The 17548-nt window shown below is 40.1% G+C and overlaps 1 protein-coding gene across 24 annotated transcripts in view; it reads left to right on the top strand.

Moving 5' to 3' along the window:
• PLEKHA5 (pleckstrin homology domain containing A5) overlaps nt 1–17548 on the top strand; it is a 261450-nt gene that overhangs the window by 228738 nt on the left and 15164 nt on the right. For 12 of the 24 annotated variants that reach the window (XM_043539100.1, XM_043539109.1, XM_043539085.1 and 9 more), the window contains 7 exons: nt 523–634; nt 874–920; nt 1854–2042; nt 2660–2780; nt 5394–5509; nt 15662–15871; nt 16631–16786. In XM_043539100.1, coding sequence (XP_043395035.1) covers nt 523–634; nt 874–920; nt 1854–2042; nt 2660–2780; nt 5394–5509; nt 15662–15871; nt 16631–16786 — 951 coding nt within the window. The remainder of the gene's footprint in view (nt 1–522; nt 635–873; nt 921–1853; nt 2043–2659; nt 2781–5393; nt 5510–15661; nt 15872–16630; nt 16787–17548) is intronic. The other 12 variants (XM_037916034.2, XM_037916084.2, XM_037916091.2 and 9 more) reach the window with 1 other exon arrangement.

Here is a 17548-nt window from a genome sequence, read left to right as displayed (position 1 = left end):
CACACTGTCAGTCATGCTGCTTTTATTTTTGATTGGATCCACCTACCAGTCTGTACTGATGGTGTTTCCTTTTGGCCAATGCAAGATGTGCAAACAGCTCAACATATGAAGAATCATCCCACAGAGCTGTGGTGAATTCCCCTGTTTTGATTCTCCTTTGTAGATTGAGACATTGTGTCCTCCTGTTTCACTAGTGAAATGCTCTACTGTCAAATTGCTTAATTTTCATTTTGGAAGATGAGATTTGCAAAGCTGCTGAATCAGGCAGCTGGAATGTGTGAGCAGTCAATTGTGGTGATGGTGGCTACTTCACTAACCACCCTGAAGAGATTACACTAACCTCCAGATAGCGTGAACATTATATCAATGTGGATGGGGAGTGTCAATTATCAGATTGTTTCCTAAATCCTGGTTCCTTTCAGCAAGGAGATAAAATTGTGTACATGATACTGTCTACAGATAGTAAAATTGTTTGTTCTTGCACCATATTATACGTGCTATTCCATGTCTCTTTACTGGCAGACTGAGTCAGCAGGTATACAGCGTGCTCAGATTCAGAAGGAACTTTGGAGAATTCAAGATGTCATGGAAGGTTTGAGTAAACATAAACAGCAAAGAATTTCTACAGAGGCAGGTAAATGGGCTGCTTTTATTAAACCACATTGTACTTCTAGGGAATAAACTTTGTATTTGCTTTTTTTGCTTGATTGAAAACTGTTTGACATCATAGTTGTTGGAAACAAGTGTAACTGAAATTATTTACCAGTTGAAATTAGTGTGTGTTTAAGCCTTTCAGTCAATACAGAGACAGGCTTTTGTGCTTGTTCCTAATATTTATTTATTGTAAACAGATTTTCATGTTTTTTTAAACAGGTACCATCGGATCAAAGTCTTTTTCAGCTATTAAGTATAAAAATGAGGTATGATTTTAGTAGTTTTACATTTTAGCATCAATGAATTTCTGAATTAAAAATTATTGGCTGATAAAAATTATTTCTGAACTCTTCTAATGGTATAAGAAATGTGTATTCAGTATATTTAAATTGGCAGATCTGTTACTGAATTATTGGATTACTTTTGAAGGTTAAAGTCCCAGATAGTAATTCTAATTTTCATTTCTTCTGTGACTTCATATTCTTACCAATTCATGATTCTGTGTCCCCCATTCCTCACCCTTTTCTGTTCCCAGGCCTTTACCGCAAAAATGTAAATCTTGATATTCTTTTCCCCCAGACACATTTCATGGAGAGAAAAATTATATTGTTTTACATCTCTCTTCATATATAAAGTCTGGTTCGCAGATGTGCCGAGCACCCCAAAAACAGATTAAATCGATGGGAGTGTCAAGTGTTCAACCCATCTGGAAATCAGGCCCATAATATCTAGAAATTGTAGCTTTAAAGGGACACTGTCAACTTTGTGTTTCACCCAAAATTTAAGCTTGGTTTATAAAGGTTATAGAAAATCTAATATGCACCACCATCTTTTAATAATAATGAATTTCAATTAAAATGGTGGGGTAATGAAATCAGTACGCTTAGTCACAACAGAAGCATGTTTGTGCATGAGAGGCAGAAAGTACAACTGATAGAAATGAAAACATAACTAGCTGAGTGAGATGCAGAAAGTAAATAGTGAAAATGAGATTTAAAAGGGAAATATTTCAATCTCCATGAATTTAGATGGTGTTAGGAAAACAATGTTGTTTGTTAATACATCTTTTTAGTATGACAGTGTCGCTTTAATTGCAAAACACAAAGCTTATACAGCTATAGGAATATACTTTTTAAAAGTTATAAATAATTGTAACAGGTGTGCATATCTAAATAAGGTAACTATTCTACAATCTTTAGGAAGAGGAAGTAGTCCCACCTCGTCCTCCACTCCCTCGGTCCTATGACTTTACAGAGCATCCTCCCATAATCCCCTCTCTGCCCAGTGATAGCAGCTCCTTGCTCTGTTATAGCAGGGGCCCAGTACATCTGCTGGAAGAAAAGAAGATTCACCAAGTTCAAGGATATCAGAGAAATGGATCTTACTGTGTAAGTGGCTAAAATTGCCACAGTGTACATTAAGCATTTCCCCCATCCTCTGCACAGTCACTTTTATTTTGACATCTGGATGCTTTTGTGCTGTGTAATTCCTTTTCGGCTAATTAGTTTTATTTCCAGCTGCATCATTTGCATTTGACATTTTTTAATCAGATATACCATGCTTATAAACGTGTTCTAAGAATCAAACATCAAAACAAGACTCTCACGGTAATTCTAAATATTTTGATCACTTTTTCAAAATCAGATTTTTCTGAATTCTTGTTACACGACACAAACCCCAGTCCTGGCAATCATGTATCTGTTGAAGCCTTTTATAGTTAGTGTTTGTTTCTTGGGGTTAGTGTTACATAATAATGGTAAATTTTCTCCTTCACATCAGTTACTCAGTTTATATAACGTTTGAAAGTCTGTGGCAGTTTGTTTCATGTTAATTGCAAAATGAATATCACTACACAAGCCCCTGAGCAATGGAGCATTGGCTTACAAAAGCAATAAATTTAAATGAGAGCAAAATCAGCTGCAAGATTACGTTGTTTGATTCTTAAGATACTAACATTTAAATGATAAATCAGTGTTCGTTATCTTTTACTATTGTCATCTTCTAGGGTCCAGATTATAGACTTTATAAGAGTGAGCCAGAGTTAACAACAGTGGCAGAAGTTGATGAGTCTAATGGTGAAGAAAAGACAGAACCAGCTTCAGAGTCAGAAACTTCTACAACTAAAGGTTAGTGCCAAGCATGTTGACTTCCAATCTGTTTTTCAGTCTTTCACAAGGAGTACAGAATATTGTAAGTGCCTTATAGAAACTGTTATTTTATTTGTGTGTGTGCGTATACGCATATGAATAAAATAACAGTTTCTACAAGGCACTTACAATATTCTGTGTGTGTGTGTGTATAATATTTATTTTACAAATAGTATGTCCATTTCTTGATACAAATGAAACAGCTCCTGCAATCAAATGCTTTAGTTATACAACAAGAGAAGGATTTCAGTCAATCAAGCCACAGAGAAATCAAACATTACACTCAACAACAACCCTGAAATCCTTATTGGCACTGTGTCAGATCACTTCATTCACGTCCCACGCGCATCACTCCCTTGAACAATTACCCATTTTCTGTCCTTGCCCTTATGCAGTTTTGTAATCCAACTCACAACAGTATGTTATCAAAATGTCCAAAAAGGCAGCATCACAGAATTTTCAAACTCTCTCAAGACAAGGAAATAATGTGGGTTTTTTGTTTTTTTTAAACCTTGTAACTGTTGAATTGCCTTCTGTCCTATGATACAATAGAATTAATGTTATTGCCCTTGGAATATACTCACAATAAAGGTCTGTGCTGTTGCTGAATGCCTGTTTCTCTTCTTCATATAGTCCCCATAAAAGCTATTAATTACTTGGTAGAGTCCTTCACCGTGAACACTCACTTAAGGAATCTAATATCCCTTGTTAAAACATGTAAAATAGCTTTTTAAAAGTTGTGTTTGGAAAAGGCAGTTGTAAAAATCCCCTCAATTTACCAATATGTGCTGCACCCCCATTAGTCAAATTGAAAGATGTGATGACTCAGCATGCACATGAGATGCTGCTGTTATGGGACTTGGCTGAATGCGGCCTAAAGTTAACTGTGTGGTTTTATGTTGTATAGTTCTAGAGAGTTGAAAAAGCATTTAATCCCTATGGATTACCTCACTCACCTTATCTCTCATAAATGGAGAAATAATTTTGTCTGTCTGTGAAAAAACAGGCCTCACTAAAGAAAAGCAGATAATAAGCTGCCTCGCTGATATAGATGGCACTTAAAAAAAAATAGCTACAGCCTCAGTGTGGCAAATGAGTGGGAGAATCTTCCTCTTACCAGTAGATTGAGGTAATTTTATTGTAGCTGTTACTGTTTATTCCACCCAGTGAGCACTTAATCTTCTAATGCACTTAATTCAGTCTAGTTCTCTTTACTCAAAAAAACCCAACAGCATGAGGTAGAATATAAGTAGTCAGTTTTTCCCAATTGTCTACATGCAGTAACAGCATATTGCTTATACTTGTATTTGTATTGTTTCATACCTTCATATCCCAAACAATTTCAGCAGAGCTCAATTTAAAAATCACATATCTAAAATTTTATTTTACTTACTGTTGTAACAAACCACATATAAGGGCTTGTCTACATGATGGTGTAATGCGCACTCAGTGTGATTTCTATAGTGCACTAAGGTGTTACGAATTAATTGGTCCATATATACCCTGCTTGTGGGCACTAAAGGTTTCGAGTGTGCTTTAACCCAGCATTATGTTTAAAGCACGCTAGGAACCTTTAGTGCACACCAGCAGGGTCTGACAAACTAACTAATGTGCAACACCTTATTGTGTTTTAGAAATCACATCACAGTAGTCTGTATTGCCTCACCATGTAGACAAGCCCTAAGATGACTATTCCCACATGTAGTGGGTGCTACTGCAATAAAATAATAAGAGATTGGAAGGGGACATTTTATTTCATTTTTATGATTTGTTTGTTTTGTGCACTTTACAGCACTAGTTATTTTTAATGTTTCCCTCTGTCAATTATTTTCCTTTTATTTGTCCTTCACCCTCCAAGAAAGAAAAAAAATTTTAAAAATAGGAATTTGTGACTGTAAAACTCTAGAAATTGGAGACCAGTGACCTGCAAAGGAGAAGAATCCTTTTTTGATGACTAAAGAAGGCCTGAAGGTTTCTTGAAGTGTGTGTGTGTGTGTGTTGGGCAGATGCTCAGCATTCCTTGTGCAGTACGAGTTCAGGGCCTATCTAGTCTATTTTGTTTTAGAAAAGAAAAAACTTCCATGACTAATTCACATTTTGGATAAAGGAAGCTTTAGTTAAAGATGCATCCTCCCACTTCTCCAATTATAACAGTAGCAATCTGCTGAGATCTACAAGAGTTCTTCTAGCCAAACCCAAGAAGATCACAGCTGACATTCCAGATATTTTCAAAGGGAAAAAACTTGCAAAGGAACAAAAAATTGTGAAAGCCCAAGCAAATCTTTTGGATTTTCTTTATGTATCATGAAGAAGCAAAACAGGAACAAGTTAATTTTTTTTAAAAAAATCCGTTACTGGTCACATTTAACGTACTGGTTAAACACTGACTAGATTTTAGTTTGACTAGGATTATTTACATAGAAAAAAATCTGCAGATATACTAGTTAGGCATCATGACTTTTATAGTAAATATAAGAGTGGTAGCCTATCAATTAATGATTTCACATCCTAACATATTTTTGCTGGAAAACAATACAATATTGTATGTGCCATTTTGCATAACAGTTAAGATGCTGTTTTATTACTTTATAGGTTCACATTTTCCTGTTGGAGTTGTGCCTCCCAGAACCAAATCACCAACTCCAGAATCTTCAACTATAGCCTCTTACGTCACTTTAAGGAAAAACAAGAAGATAGATCTAAGAATGGTATTTAAAAATAATTTGCAAGCATCGAGATTTACAACAGTGTATTTGTTTTCCACATTTAATTTCTGCATCTTTAGTTACTTTAAAAGCTTTATCTTTCATTTACTTTAAAACATCCCACTGGCTTAAAAAGTACAATAAAATGTATTTGCCTTAGTGCATTCAGTTCATAAGTAAGCAATGAGAGCATTTTAAAATTCACTTATGCCAGAGACCCCATAGACTTCATTACATTTGAATTGGTAAAGTGCTAAACGGTGGTGGTAAAAGCTACTGAATAACTGAGGGCTTGAAATCAGGCTCTTTGATTTTTCTAGTGGTTGCCAGTATTATTGCTAAACTAGTTATTGAATCTAGTGCCAGTGAGTCATCCCCAATACTGAATTAAAAGTACATAAAGTCCTGCCTTTTGGGCTTTGTTTTTCAAAGTGCCTTTCTTGTTGTGGGGCAAAGGGACAGCATATTATCAACCTGTGTTGGTAAATCGTTTTTTTTCCCAACCCAAAAATGATTTTTGAGACATCTGAAACTATCAGAACAATTGAGGGTACAGTGCATAGTACTGAACCTCTTGTGATTTTCAGATGAGATGCCAGTGTGGGATGAAGGAAGAAGACAAAATGACTACGATAGGAAAAGGGAGCAGGGAGAGAGGGAATAGAGACTATAGAAGGGAGAACTGATAGAGGATTTTAGGAATGAGAATGGAGGCAGAAGCAAGAGAATAACAGAAGAGTGAGTTCAGAGAAGAGATTACTACCACTTTTGAAAAGACACTATCCAGACTTTTTGTGAGCTTTTATGACATAAGCATATTTGTTTGGGAAATCAGAGTCCGCAACTACGTTACTCTAGTCTTCAACCTTTGTCTGTAGTATGAAAATTTTTTATTACGATTTAATGCAGTTTAACTGTAATCATAGAACAAAATGAACCATGTCCAGAACCATTCAGAAAACAGCTTAAAACCTTTAAAATGGCAGTTACAGAAATGGTGCTGAACATCGTTTGTCTTGGTCTATGCTTGCAGTTAAATTGTGTCCAGCTGTACCCATTCATAGAGTTTAAGGCCAGACGGGATAATTTGATTATCTCATCTAACCAGGCCATTAAATTTGAGCAAACCCTGTATTGAGCCCAATAACTTGTGTTTGGCTGAAGCTTATCTTCCAGAAAGATATCTTGTCTTGGTCTGAAGACTTCAAGAGATGGAGCGTATGCCAGTTCCCTTGGTAGTTTGTTCCAATGTTTAATCACCCTCGCTGTTGAAAACTTTTGCCTAATTACTAATTTGAATTTGTCTGGGTTCAGCTACCAGCGGTGGCTTTTGCTATGTCTTTCTGCACTAGATTTAAAGAGCCCTTCAGTGCTCAGTTTCTCCCGGTGAGTACATATACATTATAATCAAGTCACCTGTCCTTCTTTCTTTTGATAAGGTAGACAGATTGAGATCTAAATCTCTCACTGTAAGGCATTCCCCCCAGCCTTTGAATCATTTTTCGTGGCTCTTCCCTTTACCGCTTCCAATCTTTCAAAAAAAATTTAAAATGTGGACATCAGAACTGTATGCAGTATTCTAGTAGTCTCACCAATGCTATGTATAGTGGTAAAAACACGACCCTACTGCTTGCTCCCCACCCCTCTAAATGTAAACATCCAAGGATCACATTAGTCCTTTTTTGCCATATTGTTGCATTAGAAGCTCATAATCAGTTGCTTGTCCATTACTCAACATAAGTTCCCAATGTGATGCTGTGAAGAGAAGGGCTAATGTGTTGCTGACACCTGTTGTCAGCAATGGGTAATAATTTTTCTAGTGTAGACAAAAGTTACTGGTACTTCTTAGCTCATTTGACAGCAGATTAACAACTACAGCGCTGGTATATTTTAGGAATAAATTAGGTGTGAAGAAGCAACATGTGGATGCCAAATTTATGGTGGTTCTTCGAGGAATGTCCCCGTGGGTGCTCCACTTTAGGTGTCCATGTGCCCTGTGCTTGTAATCGGAGATTTGTGGTAGCAGTGCCTAGTTTGGTTGCATATGCACCATTGTCATCTTGCGCTGCTCAAGGCAGTTACATCGTGCTACGCGACCAACTGTCCCTCAGTTCCTTCTCTACTGCCCTTTGGCTTGAGTCAGAGCGCTTAGCAACACCCTCGCTTACCTTTAGATAAGATATTTTATAGTATACTTAGTAGTTAATCATTGTTACCCTTTATGCTTATTTTATTTATTACAAGAAAAAGTCTCCTTTATTCCCCTCAGTAGGAAGATTAAGTTTAGGCTCTCGTAGAGTTACTGCTGCCTTCTTATTTGGGACAGAACCTCTCCAGCATGCCCGGATCGCCGAGATTCAAATACTGTCTGACTTGCAGACTGTCAGTCCCTATCTCTGTCAGACATGCACAGTGTGTCTGCTGTCTCGGCAAGAGGCACATTCCTCAGAAGTGTCCACATTGCTGTAATCTCATGGCCAGAGCAAGAAAAGTTATGGATCTTCAACTTAAGCTCCTTATGATGGAGAAATCTCTGAGACCAGCCTCAGACCCCAAGTCGAGGACCCTTCCGGACCAACAGTCACCATCAGCAGCCACTACGAAAGAGACTTTACCCAAGAAGGTTACTAAAAAACGGGCAGACTTCATCACAACAGGAATTGGCTAAGAAAAAGTGATCCCCTATCTCCAAGTCTACCTCGCTACCCATGGCACCAAGCACATCGGACCTAGAGAAGCCAGGACCTTCCGGTACCACAGGTTTTCAGAGAGCCAAAGACCCTAAGCTGGCAAGCTCGAACTGAGGCTCACAGGGCAAAGTGAAACCCTCCACCTCGGTACCCACAGAGCCAAAAAGGTGTTTGGCACCAAGTGGCGCAATGGCGCCATCTGCAGTACTTACACAGCAGAGCACAAGATCCTTGGCACCAGCAGCTACTGCTCACACTCTTGTACCACCAGCAGTGCCAACATTGATACCGACGCTCATGATACCGCACCAGTTCCTGAGACATACAGACCTTCTGGTCTGCTCAACACAGCTCTTCGGTACCGAAGGCACTCCATCTTGATCAGTACCAAGCTGCCTGACCACTCCACTCAGCTCCCCTTCTCTCTCATGACAATGAGGATGAAGGGGTGATGTATACAACTCATCACTCCTCACCCAAACCTGGACCATCCCACCAACCAGAGTACCACTCATTGTCAGAGTGGTGATACCTGGTATCGGCACCTATGGGCACCATCCCCCATGCCATTCCCACCAAACTGGCCCTACTGGGATCCATGGGCAGTATACAGAACTCAACATCACAGGCCCCCTCGCCCACCAAGATCAAGAGCACCACAATCACCATCATCACCTATCCCAGCAGCCTCAGAAACACAAGAGGAGGTGATTGAGGAAACTTCAGACCAGGAAGCATTACCAACAGTGAACCTGTCATCTTCGTCACCAGATGGAAGTATAATGCCCCCACCTCCCACCGCAGGGGATGACTTCAGGCAATTCCAGGAACTTTTCAAAAGCTTGGCAGAGTTCTTTGACATATCACTAGAAGAGGTACCTGAATCACGGCATAAACTACTAGACATACTTCAAATATTTACCTCTGCAAAGATGGCATTTCTGATCAATGATGCTATTATTGAGCCTGCCAAAACTATCTGGCAGACACCAGCAACAGCACCCCCATCATGCATAAGATCAGTCAAGAAATACTATGTGCCATCTAAAGGAGTTGAATTTTTATTTACACGCCCCACACCAAACTCACTAGTGGTGGAAGCAGTAAATGAGAGGGGGAAACAACGCCATACTAGAACAAACCCGAATGACAGAGACTGGAAGAAGTTAGACCTCTTTAGCCGCGAGGTGTATTAATTTGCAACACTGCAGTTTTGCATAGCTAATTATGAGGCCCACTGTCCAAATATACACAGAATTTTTTTGAAAATGTCAGAATTTATTGAAGAGAAAAAATAACAATTTAATGCTAATATCGCTGAAGGCCATCTCATTGCTAGAACAGCGCTACAGGCCTCTCTTGACTCTGCAGACATGGCTGCATTCTCCATCACAATATCTGTGGTCATGCACTGTGCGTCATGGCTTCATCTCTCTGGGTTCCCCAGGGAGATCTAGTCAGTGGGGGAGGTTTAGGTTGGATATTAGGAAAAACTTTTTCACTAGGAGGGTGGTGAAGCACTGGAATGGGTTACCTAGGGAGGTGGTAGAATCTCCTTCCTTAGAGGTTTTTAAGGTCAGGCTTGACAAAGCCCTGGCTGGGATGATTTAGTTGGGGATCAGTCCTGCTTTGAGCAGGGGGTTGGCCTAGATGACCTCCTGAGGTCCCTTCCAACCCTCATATTCTGTGATTCTAAGAGACGAGGACCTGCCCTTTTAAAGCCCAAAATTATTCGCTGCCAAAACAGACAAGTCCCTCCATACCCTGAAGGACAACATTAAAATCCCTGGGCATTTACACACCTGCAAATAAAAAGAAATGGCTGGTGTTCTACCCAGAGATTCTGCTCGCCACCGTACTTGCAACTGCACAGGCAATACGACCAACACTGCAAACAAAGACAAACCAGACATCCACAAAACAAACACCAACCTTTGCCATCCCAGCAATCCACCTTGAGACAGCAATGTTGAAGGTGTGGTCGAGGGCATGAGACACCACACGTTCTAACACTGGAAACAGAGACTATCTCCCGAATGTTCGGAAATCGCCTGTCACCAAGTACCGAGTCTGGAACACCATCACTACAGATAAATGGGTTTTTAGAAATTATCCAACAGGGTTATTCCATCCCCTTTTATCTCCATCCCACCTACCCACTCCTCTTCCCTGTCCCTCTTCACTGACCAATCTCATGAATACCTGCCACAACAGGAAATAAACTGCCTCGTACCCCTAGATGCAGTGGAACCGTTACCAATGCAGCACGGGGGAAAGGTTTTTACTCACACTGTTTTCTAACGCAGAAGAAGATGGGTGGGTGGAGACCCATTCTGGATCTAAGAAAACTCAACAAGTTTGTAAAAACACAATGTTTCAAAATGGTGACACTAATAACTATAATTCCAGTATTCTTAGCCCTCGGCCTGCAAAATGCGTATTTTCACTTTACCATCCATCCATCACACAGAAGATTCCTAAGGTTCACCCTGGGAAAACAACACTTCCAACACAAAGTATTATCTTTCGGCTTGTCAGCTGCCCTGGGGATTTTCTCCAAAGTTTTAGCAGTGGTGGCAGCACTCCTCCGCAGACAATCATGATATTTCCATATCTGCATGACTGCATCATAAGGGCACCAACACAACACAAAGCAATAAGTGCTGCACAGTACGATAACCCTTTTCACAAATGTAGGGTTACAAATAAACACGCTTTAAAAGTCAACATTGAGTCTTGTCCAGAAACTGGAATTCATCGGAGCTTGTCTCGACTGTTCAACAGCGACAGCAACACTACCTCAGCAACGCTTCATCACACTCAGCAACTTAGTTTCAACAGTGACGGACAATCCACAAACATCTGCCAGAACATGCTTACAATTACTGGGACACGTCTGCAACGTCATTTGTTGTCAAACACAACAGACTTCACATGAGATCCGTGCAGGCCTACCTTCAAACAGTGAACATACCTCACAGGCGCAGCCTACACAGACATCTCACGTTGCCAAACAAGGTAAAGGACTCATTAAGATGGTGGACACAATCAAAGAAAGTCTGTACAGGAGTCCCATTTCTACAAAGGACTCAGCAACACAGTACAAGGTCAGTGGTTCCCATCAGAGTCCAAAATGCACATAAATTTGTTGGAACTAAGGGCAGTTCGGAACACAGGCAACCACTTTCTACCACTAACAAAAAAACAAAGCCATCAGGATGCTCACGGACAATGTAGCGTGCATGTTTTACATAAATCTTCAAGGGGGTGCACAATCACACTCCCTATGGACAGAGGCAATACTGCTCTGGAACTGATGCATCAGTCACAACACTGACATATCAGAATCCTACCTTCTAGGATGTCAAAACACAACAGCAGATGCACTAAGCAGAGAGTTCTCACAAAATCATGAGTGGGAAATGGACCCTGGAGTTCTACATACAATATTCAAACTATGGGGATTTCCTATCATAGACCTCTTTGCAACAGCACAGAACACCAAGTGCCCACAATATTGCTCCAGAGCCAGACTGGGACCCCGTTCTCTAGGCAACACTCTCCTCTTAAAATGGGATGCACCATTAATGTATGCATTCCCCCAACCACACACTTTTAACCCGGGTCATACACAAGATCAAGAGGGACAAATCCGAAGTCATCCTAATAGCGCCTACGTGGCCCAGACAGACATGGTTCCCGTACCTGCTAAAGATGGCGGTGCGCTCTCCTCGAAATCTTCCCCAATACCTCACCTCCTTGCACAAGATGCAGGACATGTCCACCATCCCAACCTCTCAATACTCCATCTCAAAGCCTGGCTACTCCATGGCTGAGAGGAATTGAAATGGCCTGTTTGGAGGAAGTAAAAGACATATTGCTGTAGAACAAATACAAGAAAGACCTGTATATCCGTAAGTGGAAATGGTTCAACATTTAGTGCCAAGACAAACAGATCTTACCAACATCCTCCCTCTTACCAAGGGTACTGGATTACATATTAGAACTAAAAACACTGGGCTCTTCATAAGCTCTGTCAAGGTACACTTGGCGGCTGTGACAGCTTTCCATGATAAGGTGGACGGGGTCACCATATTCGCCCACCCAACAACTAAACATTTCCTCAAGGGCATTGAGAACACCTTCTCCGAAATAAGGAACTCACCTTCTACGTGGGACCTCAACCTCATCTTACGCGGACTTATGGGAAAACCATTTGAGCTGCTTGCCACCTGCTCGCTACTCCACCTATCTATGAAGGTGGCTTTCCTCATCGCCATCACCTCTGCCAGATGGATGTGGGAACTAGGGGCCCTAATGGGCACACACAACTTTCTTTAAAGTCCATGTTACCTTAAGGCCACACTCCAAATTCCTACCCAGGGTTGCATCCCCCTTTCATTTGAACCAACCCATTTACTTACCTGTGTTTTTTCCAAAACCACATGCAGACAAAAAAAAGGAATCACTCCACACACTGGACGTTCAAAGAGCATTAGCTTTCTACATTGAAAGAACAAAAACATTTAGAAAATCACCAAGACTAGTTGTCTCTATTACAGAATGTTCAATAGGGGAAACCCTCTCAAAGCAGAGACTATCCAAGTAAATTTCAGGATGCATCCACCTTTGTTATCAAAAGCTTCATTTACAAGCCCCAAAGGGAATCCGCTCACACTCTGAGAGCACTTTCGGCATCCATACCTTTTCTCAACAATGTTCCCGTTAGCAACATTTGCAGAGCAGCGGCTTGGGCATTAGCCCACACATTCACGAAGCACTATGCTGTAGAGCTCAGTTTGGTCACTCAGTTTGGACACTCAGTTTGGTCTCACGGTTTTATCCACCATCAATAATGCAACTCCGAAGCCCTTCCACTGAGGGACAGTACTCGACCATCACAAAAGTGGAGCACCCACAGGGCTATTCCTCAAAGAAGAAGAGAGGGTTGTGCCGTAACTGAGGTTCTTTGAGATGGTTGTCCCTGGGTGTGCTCCACTGCCCTCCCTCCTCCCCTCTACTTCCCTCCCTCCTCCCCTCTACTTCCCTCCCTCCTCCCCTCTACTTCAGAGTTTCATATAGATTCTCTGCGGTAGAGAAGGAACCGAGGGATGGTTGGTCACGCAGCACTGTGTAACCCCTGGAGCAGTGCGAGACAGCGACGTCGTGTGCACGACCCAACTAGGCACTGCTACCACAGGGACAACCATCTCAAAGAACCTGTTACTGCACAAGGTGAGTAATCCTCACTTTGACTGGATCAAAAAGACACAGTAGTCCAGCATGAGGTGTGTGATGTGTAAAAGATAATAATTCCTAATAGAAGTAGAATTTGGTAACAGCATATAATTTTGCAGAGATTCTCTCCCTCAAGAAGCAGGATCAGTGTTTTCAGGTCTTGTAATAGATGATCTCATAACCTTGTGGATTTCCTAGCAAATTTTTCCTGGAAATTCAGTGCTGAGGAAAGTGAAAAACAGCAATACCTGGATTCACACCTAATCTAGGGTGTGCTGTGTAAGACTTTGCAGTAGAGTCCTGACTTGCTGCAGCATGCAAATATAAGTCCTGGGCCATTCTTGCCTTATATGTATGTCAAGCTGTGGGGCAATTTTGTGATGTGGATTTGGAACTAATAAGGATTGTAATATAGCCCTCTAGAGAGGGCTAGTGGACTTAGACACTAAATAACCTAGTTTCTGGTCTCATATTGCTAGTAACTTCACTTACAACCAAACATCTTATTTTATATGTATTGATAATCTTGCTTCTATATGAGATGTTCTTTGAGTAACTTATATGATTACTTGTAAAGTGCTCAAACAGATGGAGTTCAGGTAACATTTAGACTTTCTATATGTGATCATCAGGAAAAAACTCTTCAAGAAATTATTTGAAACCCTCAAAATTATTTTCAGTTAAAGGATGACTGCAAAGCTAAGTTTTCTTTCCAAATACAATAGAGTATAATTTACAAAAACCATCAGAAGTAACTATAAATATATGCATTTTAAGGCAGCTGTCACTGTAAGATCGAGGTACCATTTCTTGTAAATCACAGCGCTTGATAAAAAACATAAATCACAGCCCTTGATAAAGAGGAAAAAGGCCCAGAAAAGGAAAACACCAACTCATTTGCGTCCCAGTACACATCTCTCTGGTCATTCTGCAACTTAGGAGAGAGTCTGCAAACAGAAAGCGAGGTAGCCATCTACCATAAAGATGGCAAGATTTGGGATCAGCGTGGTCACTAGTGATGGTAAACTCCATTTAGATTACTCTGCTTTGTAATCTAATAGTTAGTAATGAGGGGCTTTTTTAATTGACTACTTTTTAAAGAATCCAAGACCCTACGGCCCCCAAACCCACACCTAGCTCTGCATGGGCTCCAAGGTCTACCCCTCTGGATCCAGTTACAGGGTCGAGGATGAAAGTTACAATATTTTCAAGTCCATCTCTGTATCCCCCATTATTGAAATATTGATTTGAATTCTTATGCATTTCTACTCATTACTCTATACAGTTTTCAGAATCTCTTAAAAATTGTGCTGTCACTGACATTTTATGCTGTCCTCTTAATTCATTGTTTCAGGTAATGTTCTCATATTGAAACAACTTTATATAAATTTAAACAACCATTTCATTTTGACTGGAAAACAAACTATAGTGGGCACTATTCAAAAATTGGACATTCATTTCCAGCTTATTTAAACTGGAAAATTACCTTGTTAGAAACACATTAACTAACAGTGTTAAATGTCATGTTTTTGTTCTGTATTTGTACAGCGTCAGTTTGTACTGGTCCATGACTGAGACTCTTAGGTGCTACAATAATGTGAATAACAATAAAGTTGAATGCCATATCAGCTGGTCATGGTAACCACTCCTTATTAACTGACCAGCTCTTATTTACCTCAGGGCAGGTCTACACTACCACTTAAATCGATGGATCTTCGATCTCTCAGGGGTGTGTGAAAAAGCCAACCCCTGAGCGACGCAACTTACAGCGACCTAAGCGCTGTCCACAGGTGGAGTAATTGTACCTTCAGCCTAGGGCATTGTCACCAGACGCAGCGCATCTGCATCTAGTGCTTCTAGTGTAGCCCTTCTAGCCCTAAGTAAGTGCAAAAGAAGAACAAAGGCAGCTGCATCTATTAGCCCCAACCCAACGGTAACCACAATCAGCTGACACATTAAACAGGCCAGTCTTTGTCTACGTTGAGTGCTCAGTCATGTTTAACATTAAAACATGTTCTACCATGATGTAATTTTCTAGTGCAGATAAATCCTGTCCCTAAAACTTCCTCTGGTACTTGATGTATTGACCAGTCTTAATATAGGGGATACCAGGGTTAGGCCAAATGTAGGTGTGCAGTGCAAGCTTTTTTAAATGAACACCCACACTATATGTTCACAACATTGCTTCAAAAGTACTCTTTAAAAAAGTATGTTCCTTTCTTTTAAGGAAAGGCCGAGAAGTGCAGTGGAGCAGTTATGTCTGGCAGAAAACACTCGGCCTCGAATGACTGTGGAGGAGCAGATGGAAAGAATAAAGAGACACCAACAAGCTTGTCTGAGAGAGAAGAAAAAGGGGCTAAATATTATTGGCGTTTCAGATCCATCTTCTTCACAGAGCTTATCCTTTGTTAGAGATAATCCATTTAAGCTGGCTCAGGTATGCCAAAAGTTCCTTGGTGTACACGGTAATATGTTAGAACAAAAAAATATATATCTATATTGCGGGGGGGAAAGTTGCAAAGTCAAATGCTGCTGCTGCTTTGGTGGCGGCATCGGCCTTGCGCGTCAGAATGTCCATTTATAGCAGGCTGCCAAAATTATCCTTAGGAATGCAAGTGGGAGAAAGGGAAATAGATTTTTTTAACGGTTTATAACTCAGCTAAACCTAAATGGAATTTCCTGGGATAAAGAAAAGGCACTCCTCTAGCCTGAGGTTACCAAATTTGAATGGCCTGCTGCAAACAATGGAGGTGTTAGCGCTTCTCAAAAAAGGTTGCAAGATTTTTTTGTTTTTTCCATAATGGAAAATGTTAGGCAGCCTAAATTTAAGAGTTGCTGCCAGCTCCCCCTACTTTATGCAGTTATAAAATTTATGGCTATCTGCTATAAGCAAGAAATTGTTCCTGACTTATTACAGTTGGATGTTTTAATTACACAAAAGTAAGGATATTTGAAGTTAAGTTTTCAAAAGCAATTTTAACTCTTACCTTTTGCATTAAAAAAAACCTGCCACCCATAGGAGGAAATGGGAGGTGAGCTTTTGAATTGAGGTCAAGCAGTCTAAAAAAATTTTTAGTAACTTTTAACAGTGTTTAAGAGGTCATAATGGAAGTCTATTCATAACAGGAAAAGAGTATACAGTAATACCACTGGATTTTTATTGCAAGTATCTCCATATATCACATTTGTTCTACAGAATCGAAGAAAGGACGATATGGTATCTAGTAACATTAAGGAATTAGAGAGTGCCATACGAGAGAATGATTTGGAACAAAATCATGGAACTCCTGAAGAAGAAATAACACAACTAAATGCTGGATCAAAAGAGGATAATGCAGATTTTACTAAAGAGGTAATAAGTTATATTTAGTGTGTTCAGTCCTACCTCAAAAGTAACTTCTTCCACACATACTGAGCACATCTGTAAGTAACATCACCTGCCCAGTTCAGAAACTGTTCTAGATTAATTTAATTCAGGTCTTCCAGTGCATTTTGTGACGTGAGGTTTCCTCCTCAACCAGGTACCTTTTTCTTCCTTTTTTGATTTGTATAGCACCTAGCGCATCAAATTGTTTAACAAATAAATAGGAGGAGAGACAATAATTTACACGGCGTGGAGTTGGGCAATAATTATACTTGTGACGATCATCAAAATGGTGGTACTTTCAGATTTATTTTACATCCTACCCAGTTTTACCCTGTTTTAAAATATCCTAATTGCTATTCAAAAGCATGATGATTTAGAGGTGGAGCTAAAGGCTGTCAGAACCACTACAATGCAATCATATCTCCTTGTAATTGAAAACGTTTAAATCTACTTATGCAGAATTTCTTCTTTCCTTTTTTTGCCCATATTCTTTCATTAATCCCCTTTTCTTTTTGTTGCTGCCTTTCATTTCCTCTCCTTTTACCTTTACCATTTTCTTTATCAAGTTTCCACAGAGTAACAACATAAAATCAAGTTATTAAAACTGAGTGATCGTCTTTTTCTTAACACCTTTAACTTGAAGCCTTCTTGAGCCTTTTGAAAGAGTGCTACTTCACACACAGATAACTGTTTCTAATCAAAACTTCTAAAGTATTCACACTGAGTAATGTGTCCAAGCAGTTGTGT

Source organism: Chelonia mydas, chromosome 1 (genome assembly GCF_015237465.2).
Source record: "Chelonia mydas isolate rCheMyd1 chromosome 1, rCheMyd1.pri.v2, whole genome shotgun sequence".
In the NCBI taxonomy this organism is placed as follows: domain Eukaryota; kingdom Metazoa; phylum Chordata; order Testudines; family Cheloniidae; genus Chelonia; species Chelonia mydas.
Note: the sequence above shows the minus strand (reverse complement) of the source record. Positions and strands in the feature narration are given on the sequence as shown.